The sequence below is a fragment of the Anguilla anguilla genome, chromosome 13, assembly GCF_013347855.1.
Source record: "Anguilla anguilla isolate fAngAng1 chromosome 13, fAngAng1.pri, whole genome shotgun sequence".
NCBI lineage: Eukaryota > Metazoa > Chordata > Actinopteri > Anguilliformes > Anguillidae > Anguilla > Anguilla anguilla.
In genome coordinates, this window is record NC_049213.1 from 31,406,143 (window position 1) to 31,427,483 (window position 21,341).

The 21,341-nt window shown below is 42.4% G+C and overlaps 1 protein-coding gene across 2 annotated transcripts; it reads left to right on the forward strand.

Annotated features, from left to right (window-relative positions):
* The first annotated feature begins 1,123 nt into the window (after positions 1–1,123).
* Positions 1,124–14,951, forward strand: eno1a (enolase 1a, (alpha)). 2 transcript variants are annotated; one of them, XM_035388458.1, is made up of 12 exons: positions 1,124–1,276; positions 2,694–2,788; positions 6,024–6,119; positions 7,826–7,884; positions 8,736–8,805; positions 9,127–9,260; positions 9,647–9,869; positions 11,357–11,554; positions 12,565–12,766; positions 13,431–13,539; positions 13,959–14,017; positions 14,448–14,951. In XM_035388458.1, the coding sequence occupies exons 2-12, from the start codon at positions 2,704–2,706 to the stop codon at positions 14,515–14,517; spliced, it is 1,305 nt and encodes a 434-aa protein (XP_035244349.1). In that variant the 5' UTR covers positions 1,124–1,276; positions 2,694–2,703; the 3' UTR covers positions 14,518–14,951. The 2 variants fall into 2 exon arrangements, with proteins under 2 accessions (XP_035244349.1, XP_035244348.1); XM_035388457.1 differs by lacking the exon at positions 7,826–7,884 and adding an exon at positions 8,221–8,279.
* Positions 14,952–21,341: the final 6,390 nt, after the last annotated feature.

Below are 21,341 nucleotides of genomic sequence, written 5' to 3' on the forward strand. Positions count from 1 at the left end.
TTAACTTAAATTCTAAAACCATCAAGTTTGTTCATAAAAGCCCAAAACTCCAAAAATTAAATTAACATTTAATGATACTGAATGTCATTTGCCAGGTTTCTCTCTATCTAGGCATTCTGCTTAAGTGGATGCCAAACAGTTTGCTTGTATTACCTGTACATGCCACTAATTTTGTGCATTAACAGTGGCTGACATGATTCCAGACAAAAAATACGTCAAATTAAAGTCATATGTCCTTGCTAAGTCCCCGCAGTGAAGTTGGGTAGTTGGACAAGGGTGTATGTTCAGGGAAACCACAGTTATGCTAACACTGATTTTGTAATACGTGCATCGTTCAATGGCCGAGATCAAGTCAACAATATCCCGGTTACTCCATTAAACTTATCTGTGACTTTATACAACTTTATCTTCGAATTGAATATGATGCATATAGATAGATATAAATGGTTCGACGAATAATAAATTACTAGTTGGTTACATTCATAAAGCCACGGTATAGGCTACAAGGATAATCTTCCGTACTCGTTCTAGTTTCAAATCGTAAATAATTATCATCACAGAGTAAGAGGACTTGCTCTACCAAAATGTAGGCCTACGGCAATTTCCATAAAGCCAGTTCCTTTTCTCTTTACTCACATCAGTCAGTCTATTAATCATCCGTCGGTTGTGAGATTTGAAAAAATATGCATGGGAATGTGATATGGCTGTTCAAGGGAAATTTTGCGACCACAAAAGGTTAAAGACAAGTAATATCAAATGTTACTCATTGAGATCGGGGCTGTCTTTTTATTAAATACAATGACGCACTTTCAGTGTGTGACTCCCCGCACGTAGCCTACTGTAGCTACAACCGAACTCACGTAAAACCCTTTCTGAGAATCGTCACGTCCTCCGTGCCCAATTGCCATTGGTTGCAGCAACAGGGTCCGTACAATACTGCATTTTAAGTTTCCCAGGCTTTCCATTTTAAAATCGAAATAGCTATGTTCAGTTTCCCCTCGGCAGAACAAACCGCGCAACAGTTACACACCTGTTAAATCTGAGATTTTGTGAAATAACTAGGCTGGTAATTTAAACCCCCGCATTTTAAGATCTTGCCCTCAGTGGGCGTGTATTCGATGTGTACAGAACCAATCAGATCGGTCGAAAGGCGTGCTGCGTTCACTTCGCTGATTTTATTGCACTAGAACGGCCGTTTCTGTTCTGTCAGTCTGTCTATTCTGGTTGAGGACGGCTCTGCCCTTCCGCTCTCCTTCACCTTGCGCAGTTAGATAAGGTAAGCGCTTTGAAGAATTAAATCATTGGATACATTCCCAAGACATATATAGCTTCATATTAGACACTGAACACTGGTATCAACGTATCCAAAAGATTATGCCATACACGCTAGCTCTTTCGCTTGATAACTTCCAGCAATTAACAATCTATATCTGCTTGCACGAAGGCAAGTTGCCGCTAGCTTGCTAGTTGTATAGTTTCTAATTTATGGCACGTAAATGTATTTTTAACACAGCGGCTAATTATGTGGGTAGTGTTACAGTGATTTAAGAGGCGTTAACGGGGCAGGCAGCCATGCCTCGTGAGGGTGTTCCGGGTGTTCACATTTCTAGCTATCTACTTGCTTACCAAATTCGGTGTGCCTCCCCAGTTGCAGATATTAGGCCAACTGGCCGTATTACATTAGGCCTACTGTCATGGCAAGGTTTGGGACATATTTTCCTGCCAGTGTAGACGCAAATTTGTTGTTGTGTGTAAGCCTAGCTATGTGATACATTCTTGGTGATGTATAAAATCAAGTTAATTCAATATTCTAACAGTAGCCTAATGCAATATCTGCAAATGCAAACTGTAGCTTATGTTGCTTGTTTGCCAGTAAAATGTATCGCTGACTGCAAATAATTGGATCGGTGTAGTCTATAAGGCAGTTATCAAGCGGTCTTATTTCCTCCACGGGAGAGTTATGCGATAAGGTTGCCTGCACGTACGTACGTGGGTGGGGAAATGCTGCCTACAAGCAGCCTAGATGGCCAGCAACGCCTGTTTCCTGAAGTGAGTCAACGGCAGGCATTTTGTTCATTCATTCCCCAAGATTCAGTAATCTGTTCCATTCATTGATGTGCCTACATTTCAAACATATTAATGTTACACCCGCCAATAGCTAGCTCTGCTACGTTCTAGCTACAATAACTTGTTGCTGACTTTATTTGGACAAGACGGTGAACACAGATATTCACCACACTGGATACAGAAGCTACTGTAACTAGCGAGGAGGCTGTACTGTTGAGCCAAATATGCTTTCACCCAGATACCTGATTATTCTCACGACGACATTTTGGGTGGGCCTAATGTAGATATTAAATGTTTTTTTTTGTATTGGCTCCGTTTTAGATAGAAAAAAGTGTATAAATTCGCGTTGGCCGGCCGGGCTCTGGAACTCTGTTTTAGACCATGATGTCATTCTCTTAGGCATATTAGTGGTGTGTAGTTTGCCTGGGTAGACTGCACCCACTTGTATTTTAGAGAACAAGTCAGTACTATGTTGGACCTGTCTACTCACTATCCACAGTGTTAATATTAATGGGCAATTCTGTATGAATGTTTTTATAAATTTCCTAAATTGCAGAGAAGCGTTTTATCCAATGTGAAAAGTAATGAAGCATCTTTTAAAATTTGGACCTGTCTCTCCTGTAAAGATCCAGCACCATGTCCATCCTGAAGATTCATGCCCGTGAGATCTTTGACTCCCGTGGGAATCCCACTGTGGAGGTAGACCTCTACACCAAGAAAGGTAAGCTGTGGGCTGACGCATGCAAGCAGGTTTGTGGATCGTGACTTCTGCCACAGTCCAGAGGTCGGAAAGAATGGAAGTTCAGTTTGGCAGGTTTAATAATTCAGTTGATTGCTCGGAGGACATCAAGTGGAAATATCTTTCCCTTCAAATAAAAAAAGGAGGCCTTGATTGTGTAAGGGACCAGAGTAACCCGAGATCATTTGAAAAGCAACAGATTGATATTCCAGCCTTGGTGCTTCTGGCATCAGAAAGATAGAAGAGAAAAACGTCCAGAACAATTGATTCCGATTCTGTTGCATGCGATGGCCACGTCACTCTCTCTGCTTATGGTCTGAGCCCCCTTAGAAGTACAGTAGACTGGAAAAAGGAGACGGGACTGGAGGTTGGATAAAAATAGCCTGTCTGATGCTACACATCCGCAATGCCATCCATTTTTGCTAATGATTTAAACCTGAGAACCACTAAATGTCAGAAGAGCGCTTTGAAGCCCAGCCTGTGAATTAGCAGAGGATGCTGTATTAAAATGGTGGCCCTGCTCACAGATTGAATCGGTTGTAATATTGGTTCCTTTGTCAGAATGAACATCAAGAAGAATTAGGATTATGGTGCTTGTGGCAATATAACCTTAGGAAAATAATGAGAACCCAATTTGAACAACAAATGAATATTCCAGTGTCATATCTACTTATTTTATTACTGAACTTGCCGTTTTTCCAAAAGACCAGCCCCAGTAACCAACACTGATCGGTGTTGCAAAATTGTTTGACCTAGTTTTAATTTGACCAATTTCTTGCTTGTTGGGAACAGCAAATGAGCTGGGTATGAAATTGCTACTCTATCACATATGAACTGAGAGAGACTTAGACTACAGAATTGATGCTCAGGTAAAAATGACTCAAACTCATTTCACAGTTCATTGGTCCTTCCTTAACCAATGGCGGTGTAGCATTGACCCTGAATACCACCTATTTATTTAAGATGAAGAAAATGCCAAATGGGACTCCCATGATTTACATGTGCTAAATCAGGGGCAGTCTGCTCAGTGCACTTCTCAGTCATGGAAACTCTCCTTTGTAAAGCTGTCCTTTTTTTTTTTTTTTTTTTTTTAAAGTGAAACAAAGGTTCACCGAAAGTCCTTCGAAATGACTAGACTGTTAATGAGGTCAGATGCATAATTGATGTGGGCGGATAACCAGTACGGATCTGGCTCAAAGTGTGGCGGAGTGATGAAAAGAGAGCTTCATTTGTATACTGGCCGCTGCGTTGCTGTTGCAGGGGCATGGTCTGCCCCCACCCCCACCCCCACCCTCACCTCTGACCGTCTGCCAGGTTTCCTCTGGCAGCCTCCCTGAGCTGCACAGAGGATTTAATTGTTGGAGCGTAAAGAGGGGGCAGTCACCCTGATATAACGGGTTTCTAACTGATGTTACGTAACCTGCAGCCCTGCACTGTATTTTTAGCAAGGTGCTCAGAAAGGGATCCTGCTTAGAAGCGTGTTTGGCACAGTACTTTCTGACTTGAGAGCGTGTGAGTTCTGAATGAATCAAAACTTTGCATTCATAGGTGGAATTGAATTCAGTAGTACTGTGTGGTGTAGATGAATGACGAATGATAAAAATATTCAGTTTTCACATGTAGTCCTATGAATATGACCATAAGATTATTGGGTTTGAATCCAGCAATGTTTTTACATTTGTTTTACATATGGCCTACACAATTATTATGTGTTTACATGCTGACATTAAAATCCTTATTAGAGGAGTGGAAAGCTGGGGAAAGAAAATAGTTTCTATAGAAAACTGACCAGCTACTTGGGGGTTGATAATTGTCCATTTCAGAGGAGTTAAAATTCAGTTTGAGAGTCGAGTGCAGTATTTCAACTTTTGAAGCAATACTCTGCCTTCCAGGATGGTCAGAATATGGCCACAAAATGAATTTTTAATTTTTTTATTAATTTTTGATTTAATTTCCTTAAAATGATTGAAATTCTAAACACAGTTTTTCTTTCTTTTTTAAAATTACTGTTCCTCAGTTATTTTCACTTACGGAATGTCTGCAATTTTGCGCTTTTCGTATTCTCTGTGTAAACTATAGCCATATTTTATTAAACTTATTATGATTTAATGATAAGCATAAACACACAAGGGGAACAAACTTCATTTTTTTGTTAAGTTTAAGAAGCTTTGGCTGCTTTTCTCAAGTCAAAATTGAGAGGTTTGTCTTAACGGCAGATCAGTATGGGCTGTTATTCCAGACGGGTGACTGTGGGAGTCTGCCACACGCATTTGTGTTGGAGGTGACCGATTCAGCCTGGACTTGGTGGCTTACAACTTCAGATGAGTCGGTGGTTAAGCTCTAGATTCACTATTGGTTTCTTGACCCTGACCGTCAGTTGACTAAGGTTAACAGCAACAAGCTGTAGAACCTGGACTTTCCACCCGCACGCACACACATACACGGGCACGCCCCCACACATGCACACGTACGTGCAGGGATGCATGCATACTGTACGTACACGTTGGAGCCAAAGAAACAGGCTGTGCCTTGGGCACACAGTGTGCACACAGGCTTGCCCAGACAGGAGGGCATGTCTTCATTTCCAATGCTTGAAGAATTTGATTTGATTTAATGTGGGTCAGGCCCTGCTCTGATTGGATATTTTCTATGTTCATCCGTTATTTGTATGTCAGGTCCCCCTTGCTTGGGGGTTTGTCTTAGATTTTTGAGCAGGGGAATGAATTGAGCAATCTCAAACAGTGCACTTCAAAAGTGTGGGAACAGTAGAGTGAAATTTGTTATTTTTGCTATATCTTTTACAGGGCACTGTATTTAGGGTAAAGGTACATGCAGATATTGTTCACATGTATACCATCTAAACATGGTTTTATCATTTTAACCACACTGTCCGTGTATGGTAATATAGTAAGTGCAAGAGTGCAGTGTGATATATAGACTAGCCATAATACGAATGCTTCTAAAAATTGTATTTGAGCCTTAGTAGTGATAACTTGGCCCACTCTGTATCCATGGAGATGGTCTTTATAAAGTGATTTTATAAATATAATGGAGATTTAGGTAGGCTAATGTAGGTTAAATTCACTTGCTCATCCGCAGATGATTAGGGCGTGTGATGGCTGCTCTCTGAACCGTTCTGTTCACGGTCCTGTTTTTGTGCTCTCGTCTGTTTTCCACTGCGTATACCCAGAATGCTGTTCTTCCTCCTCCCTCGCAGGTCTGTTCAGAGCCGCCGTGCCCAGCGGCGCCTCCACCGGCATCTACGAGGCCCTGGAGCTCCGTGACAACGACAAGACCCGTTACCTGGGCAAAGGTGCGTGTGGTGCCTGCGGCCACCGGGCTCCCTCAGCCAGCCAGCCAGGCTGCCATCTTCCCATTTTACTCAACTTTAAATTAAAGGCATACTATGCAGGATTCTTTAGCCTGTGTTTATAATCAAAGAAGCCTCCTACGTCATCTTCAGCCCCACCCACTCACGCTGAGAAAGTTTTCCCACCTAACGAACGAAGCTGAATAGCTAGCATAACGTTAGTACCGAGAAGTGAGCGACAGGAAGAAGGCAGATGTGATTATAGCTCAGTTAAGTCCACTATGTTGAACATAATAGTGATTTTATTGTTGGACCTTTAAATTAGAAAATTTCCGACCTTCCCAAATGTCCTTATTTTCACCAGCTTCACACTGCCGGTAACGTTACTTACAGGTCCAACGGAAAACAAGCCAACTTCACGTCGCTTTTAATCTCCTTGCTGAACTTCAGCTGACGCCACGGAGTAAAAGCAATTCCAACATTAACTAGCTCTTTAACTAGCCCTGTCGGCTTGTCTTTTTGCTTCACTGTATCTGGACTTCTTCGCTAGCTAGCTCTGCAGCCATACCCACCCCTTACCACGCAGAAGACAGCGCCACACCCAGAAACATATTTTAGAATAACAAATAGTGGTGAAGGTGCACAAATTTGGCAAAAGCGCAGAAAGACAGAGATGGCCACTGCATCATAGATGTGCCTTAGCATGGATACTGTATTATATTTTCAAGGTACAATCCAGCATAGTATGCTTTTAAATACAATTAGAATAAATTTGATATGATTCATATGGCTTTATTTGACTGTTATACTATACAGGCTCAAACTACACAGGGTTTTTCCATCCTTTCTTTCCCCACTTGTATATCTACTGAAATGGGCAAGTGTTTTCTTATCCATCTCCTTTAGTGAACGCCCTTAGCCCAGCACAGCTTTTACCTCATTGCCAGGGCTCTGTGCTAACATTTTTTTCCCATGGAGCACATAGGCTCCTAAGTAAAAAAATTTAAAACGCAAATCATGCCTGTTAGTAGGTGTGCTCTTAAGAAGCAAAATGGGGGCACTGTACAGCCCTGCTCATCGGTCACATATGGCTTAAGTTCCTCTTTTCTGCAAAAAAAGGAAATCATGGTGTTGGTCAACAGAGCAGATTCTGTTGTATCAAGGATGTTGGGAAATTAATGTTTTTGTGCATCAGTGGCTTCAGATTTGGTGCATCACAAACCCTTCTGCAGAGGCTGCCTTCAGAGAGCCTCAACACCCAATTAATTTAATCAAAGCCACTGAATAATTAGGTTCCCTCTGAATGGGATACATGCCTCTGCCTTCAGTCCATTTTGGGGTCTTAAAAACATTCTTGCTGAATATTCAACAACGGCTCCATTGATATGATAAGCTGGTGTTGTTAATGGTGTTTGGTTAGTGTTTTGGCCACTTAAACGTAAGATCTCGCCCAATCACGGCGGCCCATAGATCCAGACCCGCCCCTTTCTTATTGGGGTATTGAGACTAGTAGCAGACGTCTGAGGAGCTGTGTTATACGGACAGATGGCCTAGTGCAGAGAGGGTGTTTGAGCCTGGCGTCTGCTCCGATTTGAAGGAGTCCGGCGGTCGGTTGGGTGGCTTTGTGCCCCCTGCTTTCTTTCATTTTCCTGTTCACTCTCTTCACTTCAACCTTTACACTCCTCCATCCTTCTCTTCCCTTCTGTCAGGAGTGAAAAGAGCCGTTAAATATATTAATGAGTTCTTGGCACCAGCCTTGTGTAATCAGGTAATTCAGTGTGTGTGTGTGGAATAACAGAGTTGAAATGCAACAACTTGAGCTCTAATTCGTAGAGGCATGAATACATGGTTTTGGTTTGGACAACTAACTCAAGCAGGCATTTGTAGACGATCTGTGTCTTAATCTCAACTTGCGTATTTATATGAATTAAATCAACTCATTTTAAAATCACCTTTCCTTTGCATTGCATTTCCTTTTCCTGTCTGTATGTCTCTGAGTAGGCGACCTTGAATATTTGATTTTGATCTTTGATCGTCTAGTTTTGCCTGCTCTGCATGTCCCTCTTCTCCTTGGATAAGTGATGGATTTGCTTGTTCCCTGCAGGTGTCTCAACAGCTGTTGAGAATATCAATAAAATAATTGCACCTGCACTGGTTAGCAAGGTAGGAACATTTATTGTTTGACTAATACTCTGAATATGTGATATTTTAAAAGGGATTTCTGTAGAATCTTAGCTTCTTTTAGTGTTTCTGTATTTTTGTACAAGCGACTGAATTGGCCTGAATTAAGAATGGTACAGCAACCTAATTAGCTCAGGCTTTATAGCATTGACTCAGACCTTATAGCATTGATTTCTATAAAGTCAGAGTGGCATGAAATGTGGATGGTGGGTTTTCCACATCAGACTGTCTCAGAAAACACCATTTTTATTGGAGTGACAGTGTCCTTGCAAATGTGTGCTTTAACTCGACTAATCTTAACTAACTGCACGGTGACATGGACACTGTAATATTCACCTCTCAGGCGACTGGAGTGAGAGATGGTTGCTGAGTTGCCGGGCTGACTGCTTTTGTTTCTCTGCCCCTGTAACGTGTGAACTGTCCTCCCCCCCCCTCCAGGATGTGTCGGTCCTGGAGCAGGAGAAGATTGACAACCTGATGCTGTCGATGGACGGCACGGAGAACAAGTGTACGTTCCCTCAGCTTGGAGATGTGCTCTGCCGTCTGTGTGCCTAGCGCACTAGCGCTCTATCCGGAGTGGCTACACAGCTTACAGTCATACAGTCTTCTGACATTTGCTGGAGTGCTGCGGGTTAAGTCCTTTAAAGGTGCCGCAGTGTTTCCCGGGGGAGTTGGGCCCGCAGTCCTTATTATGAGCTTAGCCATTACACCACTCTGCCACACCGACGGCTTTACCGGCCCTCAGTGACCTAGATCTACAGCTGTAGTGAAAATGTCAAAGCGTTTTCTGCAATGAATTCATTTCTTTTTTTTAAATTGTGAATTGCAGCCAAGTTTGGTGCGAACGCCATCCTGGGCGTGTCCCTGGCCGTGTGCAAGGCAGGAGCTGCGGAGAAGGGCGTCCCGCTGTTCCGCCACATCGCCGACCTCGCCGGAAACCCCGAAGTCATCCTCCCGGTCCCTGTACGCCTGCAGTTACCCCGCTGTCAATTTTGTGCTTGCTCTGTTAAAGTGGCTCCTGTGTGGACTTGTGCCATCCTTTCATCCGCGGTCTCTTCTGCTTGTATTGTACCGTTTGTTTTTTAACCTAGGGAAATCTTGGCCTTCGCACTGCACATTGGTGCCAGTAGGTTGTAAAAGTAGTGAACAATAGGCCACTTTGAAATACAGGTCCACTTGGACTCCTTTTCAGTATGCATAACTACAGTCCTATAATCGAATTCAACTCGAATTTATTATTGCGACAGGTTAGTTCATCTGCATCCCTGTGTCTCACCAGGAGAGCTTTGCGTTCTGGACCTTTTCACCCATCACGATATAAATGTTTTTTTTTTTTTTTTTGCCTTAAGGCATTCAACGTCATCAACGGTGGCTCCCACGCCGGCAACAAGCTGGCCATGCAGGAGTTCATGATCCTGCCCGTGGGCGCCAGCACCTTCAAGGAGGCCATGCGCATCGGCGCCGAGGTCTACCACAACCTGAAGAACGTCATCAAGGAGAAGTACGGCAAGGATGCCACCAACGTGGGCGACGAGGGAGGCTTCGCCCCCAACATCCTGGAGAACAAGGAAGGTGGGAGGACGAGACTGGGCTTTTTGCCAATTATGCTTTTTTTTTTCTCAAACCAACCACGTTTTTCTCTGAGGAACCAAATACTGGCAGCAGGCTTTACTGCATCACATTTACCTCAACATCAGCTGTAGGCTCTAAGTTGAATAGAACTGGCTCACAGTTATCTACATACACCGTATATAGCTGGCTTATGAAAGTTTGTTCACAAGTTTGCATCATATCCATGTACAAATATACAATATTTGGGTAAAAGATGGATTTAGTTTAAAGAATGGGAAATTAATGGAACTTTAAAGTGAATGTTTTACTCAGCTGGAGGCACAAATCCCTGCAGTATAGCACCAGGTCCATGCCACTCAGGCCAGGGCCTGGGGAATGCCGTTTCGGGGGCTGGGGGGTGGGGGGGGAGAGCCCATACCGTGCAGGACATCGCCTGGGAATGCCGGAATGGGGGCAGGGAGAGCACATGGCTTCCAAATAAAGCCCTCAACTTGATACTGTAAACTGAATTGACTCCCAGTCGCTGAATTGGTTGACCTTTGACCTGCCTCTTGAGGGGAGGTCCTAAAACAGCAATTGCACAGTCAGCAGCTGCTACAACACTCTCCTGAACAACTGCTGTTGCCAATGTCCTGCAGTCGGCCATATTGCTCTTCATCCAGAACATTTTCCTTTACTCCTAAAGTACTTCCATAAAGCGCATTTATCTATCTAACGGTTGTTAGAAATTGTGACTCTGGCTTACTGGCTGCAATTAATTCTTTTTACTAGAAAGTTAAACTCTGGTGTTCTGTTGGCGAGAACATTTGCACATTGTAGTTGGCTACAATAACGACACGTTGGTCTAAAGTATTGTCTTTGAAGGCTCCAGAAATGCATGTGTTCATACTATATTTGTTTTATTGTTCATGCCTTTTGCCACTGTCTTTTCTCTCTTTCATTCGATGAAATGCCTGCTTTCTAGGCTATGTCTGCAATCTACAGGTATTGGCCAAAAAATATGAATGCCAGTGTAAAGTCCCTTAACAGGGTGTTAGGCCTGCCATATTTTACATCCACCTGTTCTCACCTCACATTGAAGCGGGTCTTTGGCTGGATCAGAAGTTGCTTCTGTGTTTTGCCCTGCACTTAAAATGGATGCCGGAGTTCCATGCTAACACCACCGTGGACACCGCTGCTCGTGAAGCATCAGGAAGACGAGCGGTCGCTGTTCCCGCCAAACGCACCCCTCAGTCGCATCCTTTCACAATCACTGCTCTCACTGCTACAGCCACGGCAACCATAATTACACAGATCACGGTTCCCCAGCTTTCACCTGCCCAATGATTGTCTTTCCTTCTTGCATTGCTGTATAGGCAACAGATATTACAGTCCTGCAATGTTCCAATTGTATAAACCCAGCATAGTACCACCACAGAGGTGGTGTTATTAGGATCTGCATGAGGGCATTAATAGCACTCCTGTAATGGCCGCTTCTGTCCTTGCAGCTCTGGAACTGCTGAAGAACGCCATCGGCAAGGCTGGCTACACCGATAAGATCGTGATCGGCATGGACGTGGCCGCCTCCGAGTTCTACAAGGATGGCAAGTACGACCTGGACTTCAAGTCCCCCGATGACCCCAGCCGTTACATCAGCCCTGACCAGCTGGCCGACCTCTACAAGAGCTTCGTCAAGGACTACCCAGGTCAGCCCCCCCCCACACACCCCCTCCACCCGTATTTCTTCCTAATCCAGATTATTCTTGCTTCTGAACCCTTGGAAGCCCCTCACTCAGGCCCTGCTAATCCCACTGAAGTCATGAGAACCATCACGCTCCTCCACCGCTAGCCTGCGCCGCGAGTCCAGTCATGGAGCTCTGATGAGGTCACTGGGGCTCTGATGAGGTCACTGGTGCTAAGAACAGTCTCATTATAGCATGGTCACTGGTGCTAAGAACAGTCTCATTATGGCGTGGTCACCTGTGCTAAAAACAGTCTCATTATAGCGTGGTCACTGGTGCTAAGAACAGCCTCTCTATAGTGTGGTCACCTGTGCTAAGAACAGTCTCATTTTAGCGTGGTCACTGGTGCTAAGAACAGCCTCTCTATAGTGTGGTCACCTGTGCTAAGAACAGTCTCATTATAGCGTGGTCACTGGTGCTAAGAACAGCCTCTCTATAGCATGGTCACTGGTGCTAAGAACAGTCTCTCCATCTCGGGAGGTCCATCAGGCTTTCCTCAGACCTCGGTAGCTCTGCTTATAGGGTCCATAAGTGCTTGACTTTGACTGTGAGAAATGGAAGGCTGTAGAAGGGCTGGGAGGTGTGGTTAATGCATTTATCTGTGAAGCACCCTTTTCTACGTACACGTATCCGTTGTGAATACAGTGACATCGTGTCAGAAATGTCAGAAAAGTGATTAATGTGTGAAGATCAGATCTATTAAAACAGTTGTTTGCCCATAATGGATGTTCATAACTAAACTAACTACACAAACTAGTAGAATTAAATATTGTAGGAACCTGTACATGAAATTCAGATAGTGGAGAATTGTCGAAGAAATGCGCTACTAACCAAAACATACAGTCGCATTGAATAACCTATTTTATAATATTGGTGAAAATAGATCTTTTTGGGTAGAACTGCACTCAAAGGGCATTTAAAAATGTTTTGCTCTTTGCCCTATGGCCTTATTATTATTTTTTGTTGGTCCGCAGTGGTGTCCATCGAGGACCCCTTTGACCAGGACGACTGGCAGGCCTGGACCAACTTCACCGGCAGCACCACCATCCAGGTGGTGGGCGACGACCTGACCGTGACCAACCCCACGCGCATCGAGAAGGCCGTGTCCGTCAAGGCCTGCAACTGCCTGCTGCTGAAGGTCAACCAGATCGGCTCCGTCACCGAGTCCCTGAAGGCGTAGGTCCCGCCGCGGAGCCGCACTCTGTCCCGCCGCGGAGCCGCGCTCTGTCCCCCCCGCGGAGCCGCACTCTGTCCCCCCCCTCTCCTGGGGTGGATGGGCCGCCGTTCAGCCAGCTAGTGTACCGCTAGTGTTACTGAAGATAGTGTTTTAGGGGTATTCTGACATGCTCGGTTCAGGCATCTCCTATGCGGGTAGAAGCTGTTGCCCATTTTCTGAGCATTGTTGAAGAATAACTAATTTGGAAGGGGATAGGGGAGCCTAAAACTGAAATGTCATGAGATGATACAATATGGGTTGAGAACACATTCTAGTCATGAAACTGCCCTCCTTACGTAGATTAACACATTATTTGTTAATGGGCGCTGGTTCTAATGCAGCGTCAGTCTCTGTGTGCTGTTGACATAGTTGATCTCTTTATTTGAACCCTGTCGTTTTGCTTAGTCATGCTGTTCTTGCACGTCCTGGCAATAAATAATGCACGTGAGGAGAACCTTTCTGAACCGTTTTTGTAGCGTCACACTGTCACATTTTTGGCACATAAGCCCAAAGAACAACATTGTCCTATATTTCACGGTGGAAAAGGTTTAAAATGATTATGCATATCATATCAGCCTGGTCTTACTCTGTATGTCACTCTGTGTCTCCCCCCCCCCCGTCTAGCTGCAAGTTGGCGCAGTCCAGCGGCTGGGGTGTGATGGTGAGCCACCGCTCTGGGGAGACGGAGGACACCTTCATCGCTGACCTGGTGGTGGGACTCTGCACAGGCCAGGTAGGGGGGACGCCCGTACCTGACCCCAGACACCCATGAGCCTTTGCGTTATACAAACCTGATGTGCAAACTGAAGACGTTCTTCTTCTGTCACATTGCCTTCTAACAGCTACCTTTAAAATTCCCCTTAAGAGTCTCAACCATCATTGTGCTGTTGTTCAAACAGGGTGCCAGTTACCACAGCAACGATGGTTGTTTATCATTTGATTATTTTAAATAACCTTTTTTTTAAGATTACTTGTTGCCTATCTTAACTGGACTCTTTATACAATTCATGTTTTTAGAAAATGGTGAAGCCTTTCAGAAATAATTCAGTCTAATACATTCGTTGATTTAATAACTATGATTAATATGTCACTCATTGCAGCGCAGTTGTTCTAATAATTATGTGATCATTAATTATTCATTCTCCCCATTAGATTAAGACCGGAGCACCTTGCCGTTCTGAGCGTCTGGCCAAGTACAATCAGCTGCTTAGGTGAGGCAAAAGAACACACCCGTTTCCAGGACTGCTTTTACTGTTTATGCATTCTGTGTATTTTTACTGGTTATGTATTTTGTGTAACGCTGAATTATGGCCACTTGGAGTCTTAACCACTGTGTCCCAAGACCTCTGACTCACTGGCTATTTAAGTATGGCCAGCAGTAGAGAGACTAAAATGCAGATGCAATTATTATATGCATGCATATATATAAGAGAACGAAGACCAAGACCAAAACCAAAGCTGTTCAGACACAAACAGGGAAGGATTCCTCACAGTTTGTGAGTTTAAGAACATGCCAAGGCATTCCGACAATGAAATTCACACCTGTGATCCACGTTATTTGCATACTGTAATTGTTCTCCTGTACTGAAGCAATAAGTGCTTTAAAAAAAATTTTAATTAAAATTTCTAATTGTTTGACAGGATTGAAGAGGAGCTGGGAGACAAGGCTCGCTTTGCAGGCAAGAACTTCAGGAACCCCCTGGTGAACTAAGGAAATGGAAGGCACTTCCCGGGGCTAGCTTCTTCGTGCATACATACACTCTCTCACACCCAACCCAGGATAGGTCACTCGTATTTCAGGCGGAAGGGCAGGTGGAACGAGGCGCATTATAATCCATGGTCCTAGTCTGCAGGCTGTCACACTGAAACCTCCCCATTCGTCCGTACTTCTGCCCCCTAGCTGTCGGCTTCTGAATAGCACTGGTCCCGTAATGTGTAATTTTTTCGGTTCGTTTTGTGAGACACTTGTTTTTGTTTTTCTTTGTTTTGCTAGGGAGTTTTTTTTTTTTGCTATTTCTGTTGTCTTAATTCTATATTTAGTGAAGAGAAGAAATATCACGTGCAATGCGTCACATTATTGAGGAGATGTAGTGTTGCTGTATGTGTGGCAGAAAACTAAATAAACCATCCTCTCTGAAACGGACACTAACACTGTTCATCTCTATTGCTAATTTTATCGCCCAAAGGATCAAGTCTAATCAGCTTTGTCACGATCTGACATGCATTTTACACTTCATGCACAACTGTGCTTGCCGTCTTCAACTCCTGATTCACTTCCGAGCGTAATGATGTCGTGGGTAGCATCCTTTCAGGTAATCTGCTGGAGATTCACATTTTCCCTGATGGGATCATTTGCTCATTCAGTAACCTTTAGTTTTTTCACAAAGTGTCAGCTCTTGGAGGTAGCTTTTCAGTTAAAATGCACAGACAGATATGATCCTGTTCATGAGCCCCTTAATGAAGCCATTGATGCTTGACTCTTGCCACATATGAAGCACATTTCCACTAGGGTGAGATAAGTGCATTAAAGCACAGGGAAGCCATTGAGATTTGCACTAAACGTACCTTGCACCACTGCTACATTAAATTAACTATTGTTGTGTGAAATCAGTTAAAAGCGCGTGCAGCTTTCTAGTATAGTGTGATGCCACTTTTCCAAAATTCATTTTGAAATGGCCAATTTGTTGGATGTTTAAATTATTCTCCTTGCCACTCCAAAGTGGATTAGCTGCTCCATTTTAACAGAGCTGTAGCTACTGTTCGTTTACAGCAGCAATCTCAGGTTCCAGTCACGGGGGGCCGTTGTATCTGCAAGCTTCCTGGCCTCCTGTCAGTCAGGCCTTTTAAACACGGTGTAACAACCCCAGCCAATCATTAATTTAAAAAGAAGCACTTAAGGGTGGGAAAAGACTGAAAGTCAAGTGACACTGCAGCCCACTGGGATATGAGTTTAAGACCCCAGATTTACAGGCTCCATTCACATCCATTTACTCAAGTTTCTATCCACAAGCATTTTCTTAGCCAAATGTCCATGCCATAAAGAAGCTTTCAATAAGACAATCTGATTTATTAAGCTGAGTTCAACGTGGAATTGATAGTCTGCCATAAGCAGGCACCAACATAAATTTAAACCAAATGCAGTATATAGAGATGCTGGTTATAAAAAAGGCCATAATTTATTTTACTCATAAATGTATTAATGTTTTATTCCAGATGGTTCCTAATGCACCTCGCATGTTTCCATTGTCACCATCATTTTGTCCAGCCCACCAGAGAGACTGACTCAAATATGTCATTTTGAGAATAGTGATCCTTCTAAGAGATCCTTCAGTTACCAGCTGAACTCTGTTTCATCTAATAACAAAAAAAATTTAATCTTGAGAGGCAAAAATAACAATCTGATATAAGGAAGCAGTCCTCTACTACTCTAGGAGTGTATGGGTGGGTTCTTCTGGATGTTTCTGCCAGCTGTAGTCTCGAAGGTGCAGTATAGCTATCCAAGAGCGTCCTGTATAATGTGACAAAATGGCTGACAAAGTTTCTGCAAGGACACTGAACACTGTGCATCCAATTACAGGAAGTGAACATTATCCGTTATGATCTATTGATCACAAATAAGGCATGGTGCACGACGTGCATGTTATTGGATGCTCTTGATAGAAGTGATTGCTGGTATTGATCTTGCAGGCAGGTTTCAAATGAGATATCTCAAACCCAATGAAAGCTGGAATAATACTTATGGCACCAAAGTGACTGTGCCAGCTTGCCCTGTGGGAGTTCTGTACTTGAGTTATGAAGACGGTATGTCAATGAACTTTCATCAACAGGCTTTCAGCTGCAAATGTCATTTACTTCACTGGATGAAAGGCAAAATGTGTTTTTTAACAGTGGAAACAACTTTGGATGTCTGAACACATGCAGAAACAAGAGCAATAAATTGGCTCAGATTTTCATTTTAAACTGATGAGTGCCATCTTGTGGCTGCATTGATATCGTCACTTCATATATTCATTTGTTTCAAACACAGTCTTGAATACACTGGGTTTCTATTTCAAGGATATGCTCAGGAATCTTCAGCAAGATTTAAAACCCTCAAAACTGGTTTCATTCAGATCGGTTACCTTTGGATCATTTCAGGAATTCAGGTAGGGGTTTTATGACCTGTTTGTACCTATGGGCACATACACAAGTATGAGTAATCTGTGTTTGATAGGAGTCACAGGAGCAGTGGGCATAGGAAAAAAAGAAAGGCAGACAGGTTTAAGGTGGTAGGTCTTCAGATCTGAATGAAAATGGTGACGTATTCAGGCAGGGAATTATACAATTTAGGGGCGTGAACAGATGCCAGCTTATGGCATTTTCATCTTTAAACTGGGCACTACTACATACATAAGGCCTTTAGTTGTGCCTTATGCTGTACTCAGTCCAGTTGAGACTGAACAGATAACCATATCACCATCATAAGATGCAAACTCTTGCAATACTCTTTGTGATATCCCAAACACTGACATTTTCACTTTACATTACATTACATTTATTTAGCAGACACTTTTATCCAAAGCGACGTACAAAAATGCATATCAAGGTCATTGGAACAACTACAAAACACACTGAATCAAGTACAAGAATCAAGCCTGCTCTATCAACCAATTTCTTAGATCCCACTAAGATATCAGTATATTGAAGGAATTCAATTTCAAGACCAAGAGGAAGCATGAACAGAAAATAAAAATGGGTACAGAATTTATCCCTGGCATTAAGTACAGATAATATAGATGTGCAAACGTGTTTGTCAGAAAAGATATAAATCAGTCTGAAAATTTTCCAGACTTGCCCACAAAGTCCCTTAGGTGTCCAATTAAAATAAAGAGATCAAGATTGTCAACAGCACACAGAGACTGATGCTGCATTAGAACGAGTGCTCATTAATAAATAATGTGTTAATCTACGTAAGGAGGGCAGTTTCATGACTATAATTTGTTCTTAACCCATATTGTATCATCTCATGATATTTCAGAGTTTTAGGTTCCTCTTTATTATGATTACTATCTTATTATTATTATCCACTGATGTAGCTTACCTAAGAAGGTTTCTCTGTTGTAAGATGTTTGTCTCTGCTTCAACAGCTGGGTCCTATTAACAATTAAAGTAGATTGTCAATGTATGATAAGGTATCAAGTAAAGAGTTCAGAGCTCAAATACTGTTGTCTCTGGTAATAAAGGGCTCGGTTGCTCTGGAAACAATGAAGCCAACATTCTCAGGGGGGTCTGCATGGCCTACATTCTTAACCTCTCTTTTGGGACAGCTTTACACCACTCAGGCATATACATTTCACGTGTGCATTATTTAAGAGCAGTCTGTACACGTTAAATATCAATGCCCGTGCTGTGCACTGTACTGCACCTTCCCTTAGGCCTAAATCATCTGCACTCTGAAATTACATAAAGAGATCCTGTGTGCATATGACATTTAGAAATGATTAGACAAAAAACAATGAATGCCTGAGTAGTGACCCTACCCCTATACCCATTTTGCAATTTACATTTTTAATAGTAAATTTTGGAAGACAGCATGATGATAATATATATATATTGTCACATGTAAAACATGTGCACACACACATATGCCTTCTGAATAAACACCAATAGAGCATCCTGTTATGCAATTGCCATATTGGGCTTTCTTTCATGTGCTTGAATACGGGCTGCCCTCTGCTGTTTAGGATTGGTACTTATTGTATGCGCATTTGCTGTGTTACCTTGTTTCAGTCAAAGCAAAATTGTCCTTAAAATTATGGGACCACTTTGGAACAAGCCTTAATTTTTTCAGGTCTTTTTTTTTTTTTTTTGGACAAATGAGTTTCAGAGGCAGCTGAAGATACCATAAAAATATAAGATGCTCAGGTTTTTTTTACCCTACATTGAACAATGGTTAAATTGCATCATTGCATTTGTATCAAGTTAATGTTGTACATCGTAACAAATGTCTGTGCCTTTTGGAATGAGCGTGTGGTGGGAATATTTCATGAGAATCCAAATGTGCTGCTCTTTTTTTTTAAGGCCTGGTACATCCAGGAGAACATGTACTCACTAAAACTAAAATACTTACACATACAATATAATTTAAGAATATCTGACTTTCACCCTAACATTTCCAAGCCATAATACAGAGAAATCGCATGACAGTCATGCAGGGTAGTCTATATGAGAATGCATGTGTGTATATCCACTCAACCTGAAAGATTAAGGTGATTATAATCAACTCACATTCTGTTGGTTTATTTTAGTGCCTTACCAAGATCCTCTTTGCTTCCAGCCCACTAATCTAATAAGTACACCCTAGTGCTTGGGGAAAGAAAAAAGTAATCTATTTTGAATTGTGCTTTCACTTCAAATCGTAGTATATAGCATCCATGGAAATTGTGCATTGGTTTAATATCCATTTAATTGTTGCATTCAGCATGCAAAGAATAACGACTGTCATAGCTTCAGAATTGCTGCCAAAACACGATATCTTAGCGATGGAAATGAGATTCAAGCCATCTGGCGCTGGCAGAAGTGATGGAGGTATTGTAGTTGCAGGATATCAATTAAACATGCATTCTCTTTACGCTACAAAAGAAGGCACACACGCAATTTCCTTCGGTGAGGCAAAAGCCTGCATTTTTAAAATCCATCTACTTGTTCCAGTTGTCATCTCTCTGATTACAAACCATTCTTCTGTGGGTGCCAGTGTGGCCAGCCCTCGCTTCCTGACAGTCCCCCCCCACCCACCCCCACCCCATTTTGCCTCTGTCCCCTCAAGGCTGGAGTGTAATTTGTTTGAACTCGTCTCTCTTTTGCAAGGAATCCTTGATTTTGTTTTTGCCTTTTTGAATTCTTGACTTTACACTTCAGCAGCAGCATCCACCCGAGAAACCGGTTTTCTTTTTGACGCTCATCCAGCATGTCATGTCACAATATAGCGGCAAGCCATGCGATTCCGACACAATATCCTGGAGCAGAGCCCTTGATGCCTTTACAGAAATGAGAAGAGAAAATAGCCAGCTGTGTTCATTATGTCCTGCAACAGAACCATTTTTTTTAATGTCACTTTTATTCTTTCACTAAAGGCTCTGCTCACTACTTATTGTTTTGTCATTTGCCCATCACTTCATCACGGCACATGAAAATAACTCATACACCTGCTGTGCACACTACAGTGTACCGTTTTAATTTTCCATGCAGGAAGTTTTATTCCTATTAATCTTGTGAATGGGTCACTCAGTTAAAACCTTCTGTACACTGTCACACTGTTGGATTCCAGTTAAATAAAACCTCAGCCAAAATTAGTTCCAGGTAAAAAAACAAAAGCAAAAAAAAAAAAAAAAACTTTTTATTATTTATCTTAGGTTAATATTAATGCTACATTGTTGCATTAATCTTCACTGAAATTAGATGTTACAGAATATAGGCAAATCCTTTTCAAAGCTAGTCCTCGTCCTGTTTTATCAATCTGTTTTACTGACTGAGCCGTTAACATGCGAACACCATCCAGTCGGTTATACTAAGAATTGCACTTCAGTTAATCAGTGTTCATCAGGAAGTTACTGTACTGTATGCTGGTGAAACTAATAAAAATAATGAATGGTTCAGTTAAGCTGCAGGAAGGGCTTGGATTGCTTCTCTCTTGACATGTTCTGCATGAAGTGACTCACCTTGGGAATATGTCCAATGTGAGAGTAAGTGACACTTGCTGGCTCGTGTTTGCCATACACAGAGAACCAATCCTTTTCTCCACAGGGGGTGCCATATGCATCCGGATGCTGAATTACCAGGAGCCAGAGGGACTGTAGAAATGTATTTGGAATGATGGAGTCGTTTCATCATCAATGCTTGGTAAAAGAATACAGTATTCTTGGGGTCACCGTTCTTGTTACAGTTTAAGATGTGCCACTGCTGGCCTGGACAGATTTAATGTAGAAATAAAGTTTGAGGAACACACAAGTCGGTTAATGTGCAGACCTATTCAGTTCACTCCAGACAATTCTAAGATTATTATTATTGTTGTTGCTATTCTTATTCTTCATATTATTATTATTATTATTCGTAGTAGTAGTAGCCTTTAAAAACATGGGTCACTGAAAATTGATTGTCTCAATACATTCTTCATTAGGCTATGTGGGTTGTAAAATATGCAAGTACATTGACTGATAGGAGGAAACAGCCTATTGAAAAAAGATCTTCCAAAAGACAAAAAAACAGATACTGTGAAACCATGTAGTTATCCTATCTGTATTCATATAATGGGAGATAACATAACTAAAAGTGAATCAATACAAGATTAGGCGGCTACAACCGTTCCTCATATCTTTCAGCACCTACCTCGTGGACGCCCATTTATACTCTAGACGCCACTCTCAGCTTTTAAATCACTACATGCTTCAAACTAATTGGCTATTATTGCGGCGCCCCTTCCACCTGAGTGGCCAATGGGGTAATACAATACTGCAAGGTGGGCTGAACATTTTCTGATTCACCATTCTCCTGCAGGGG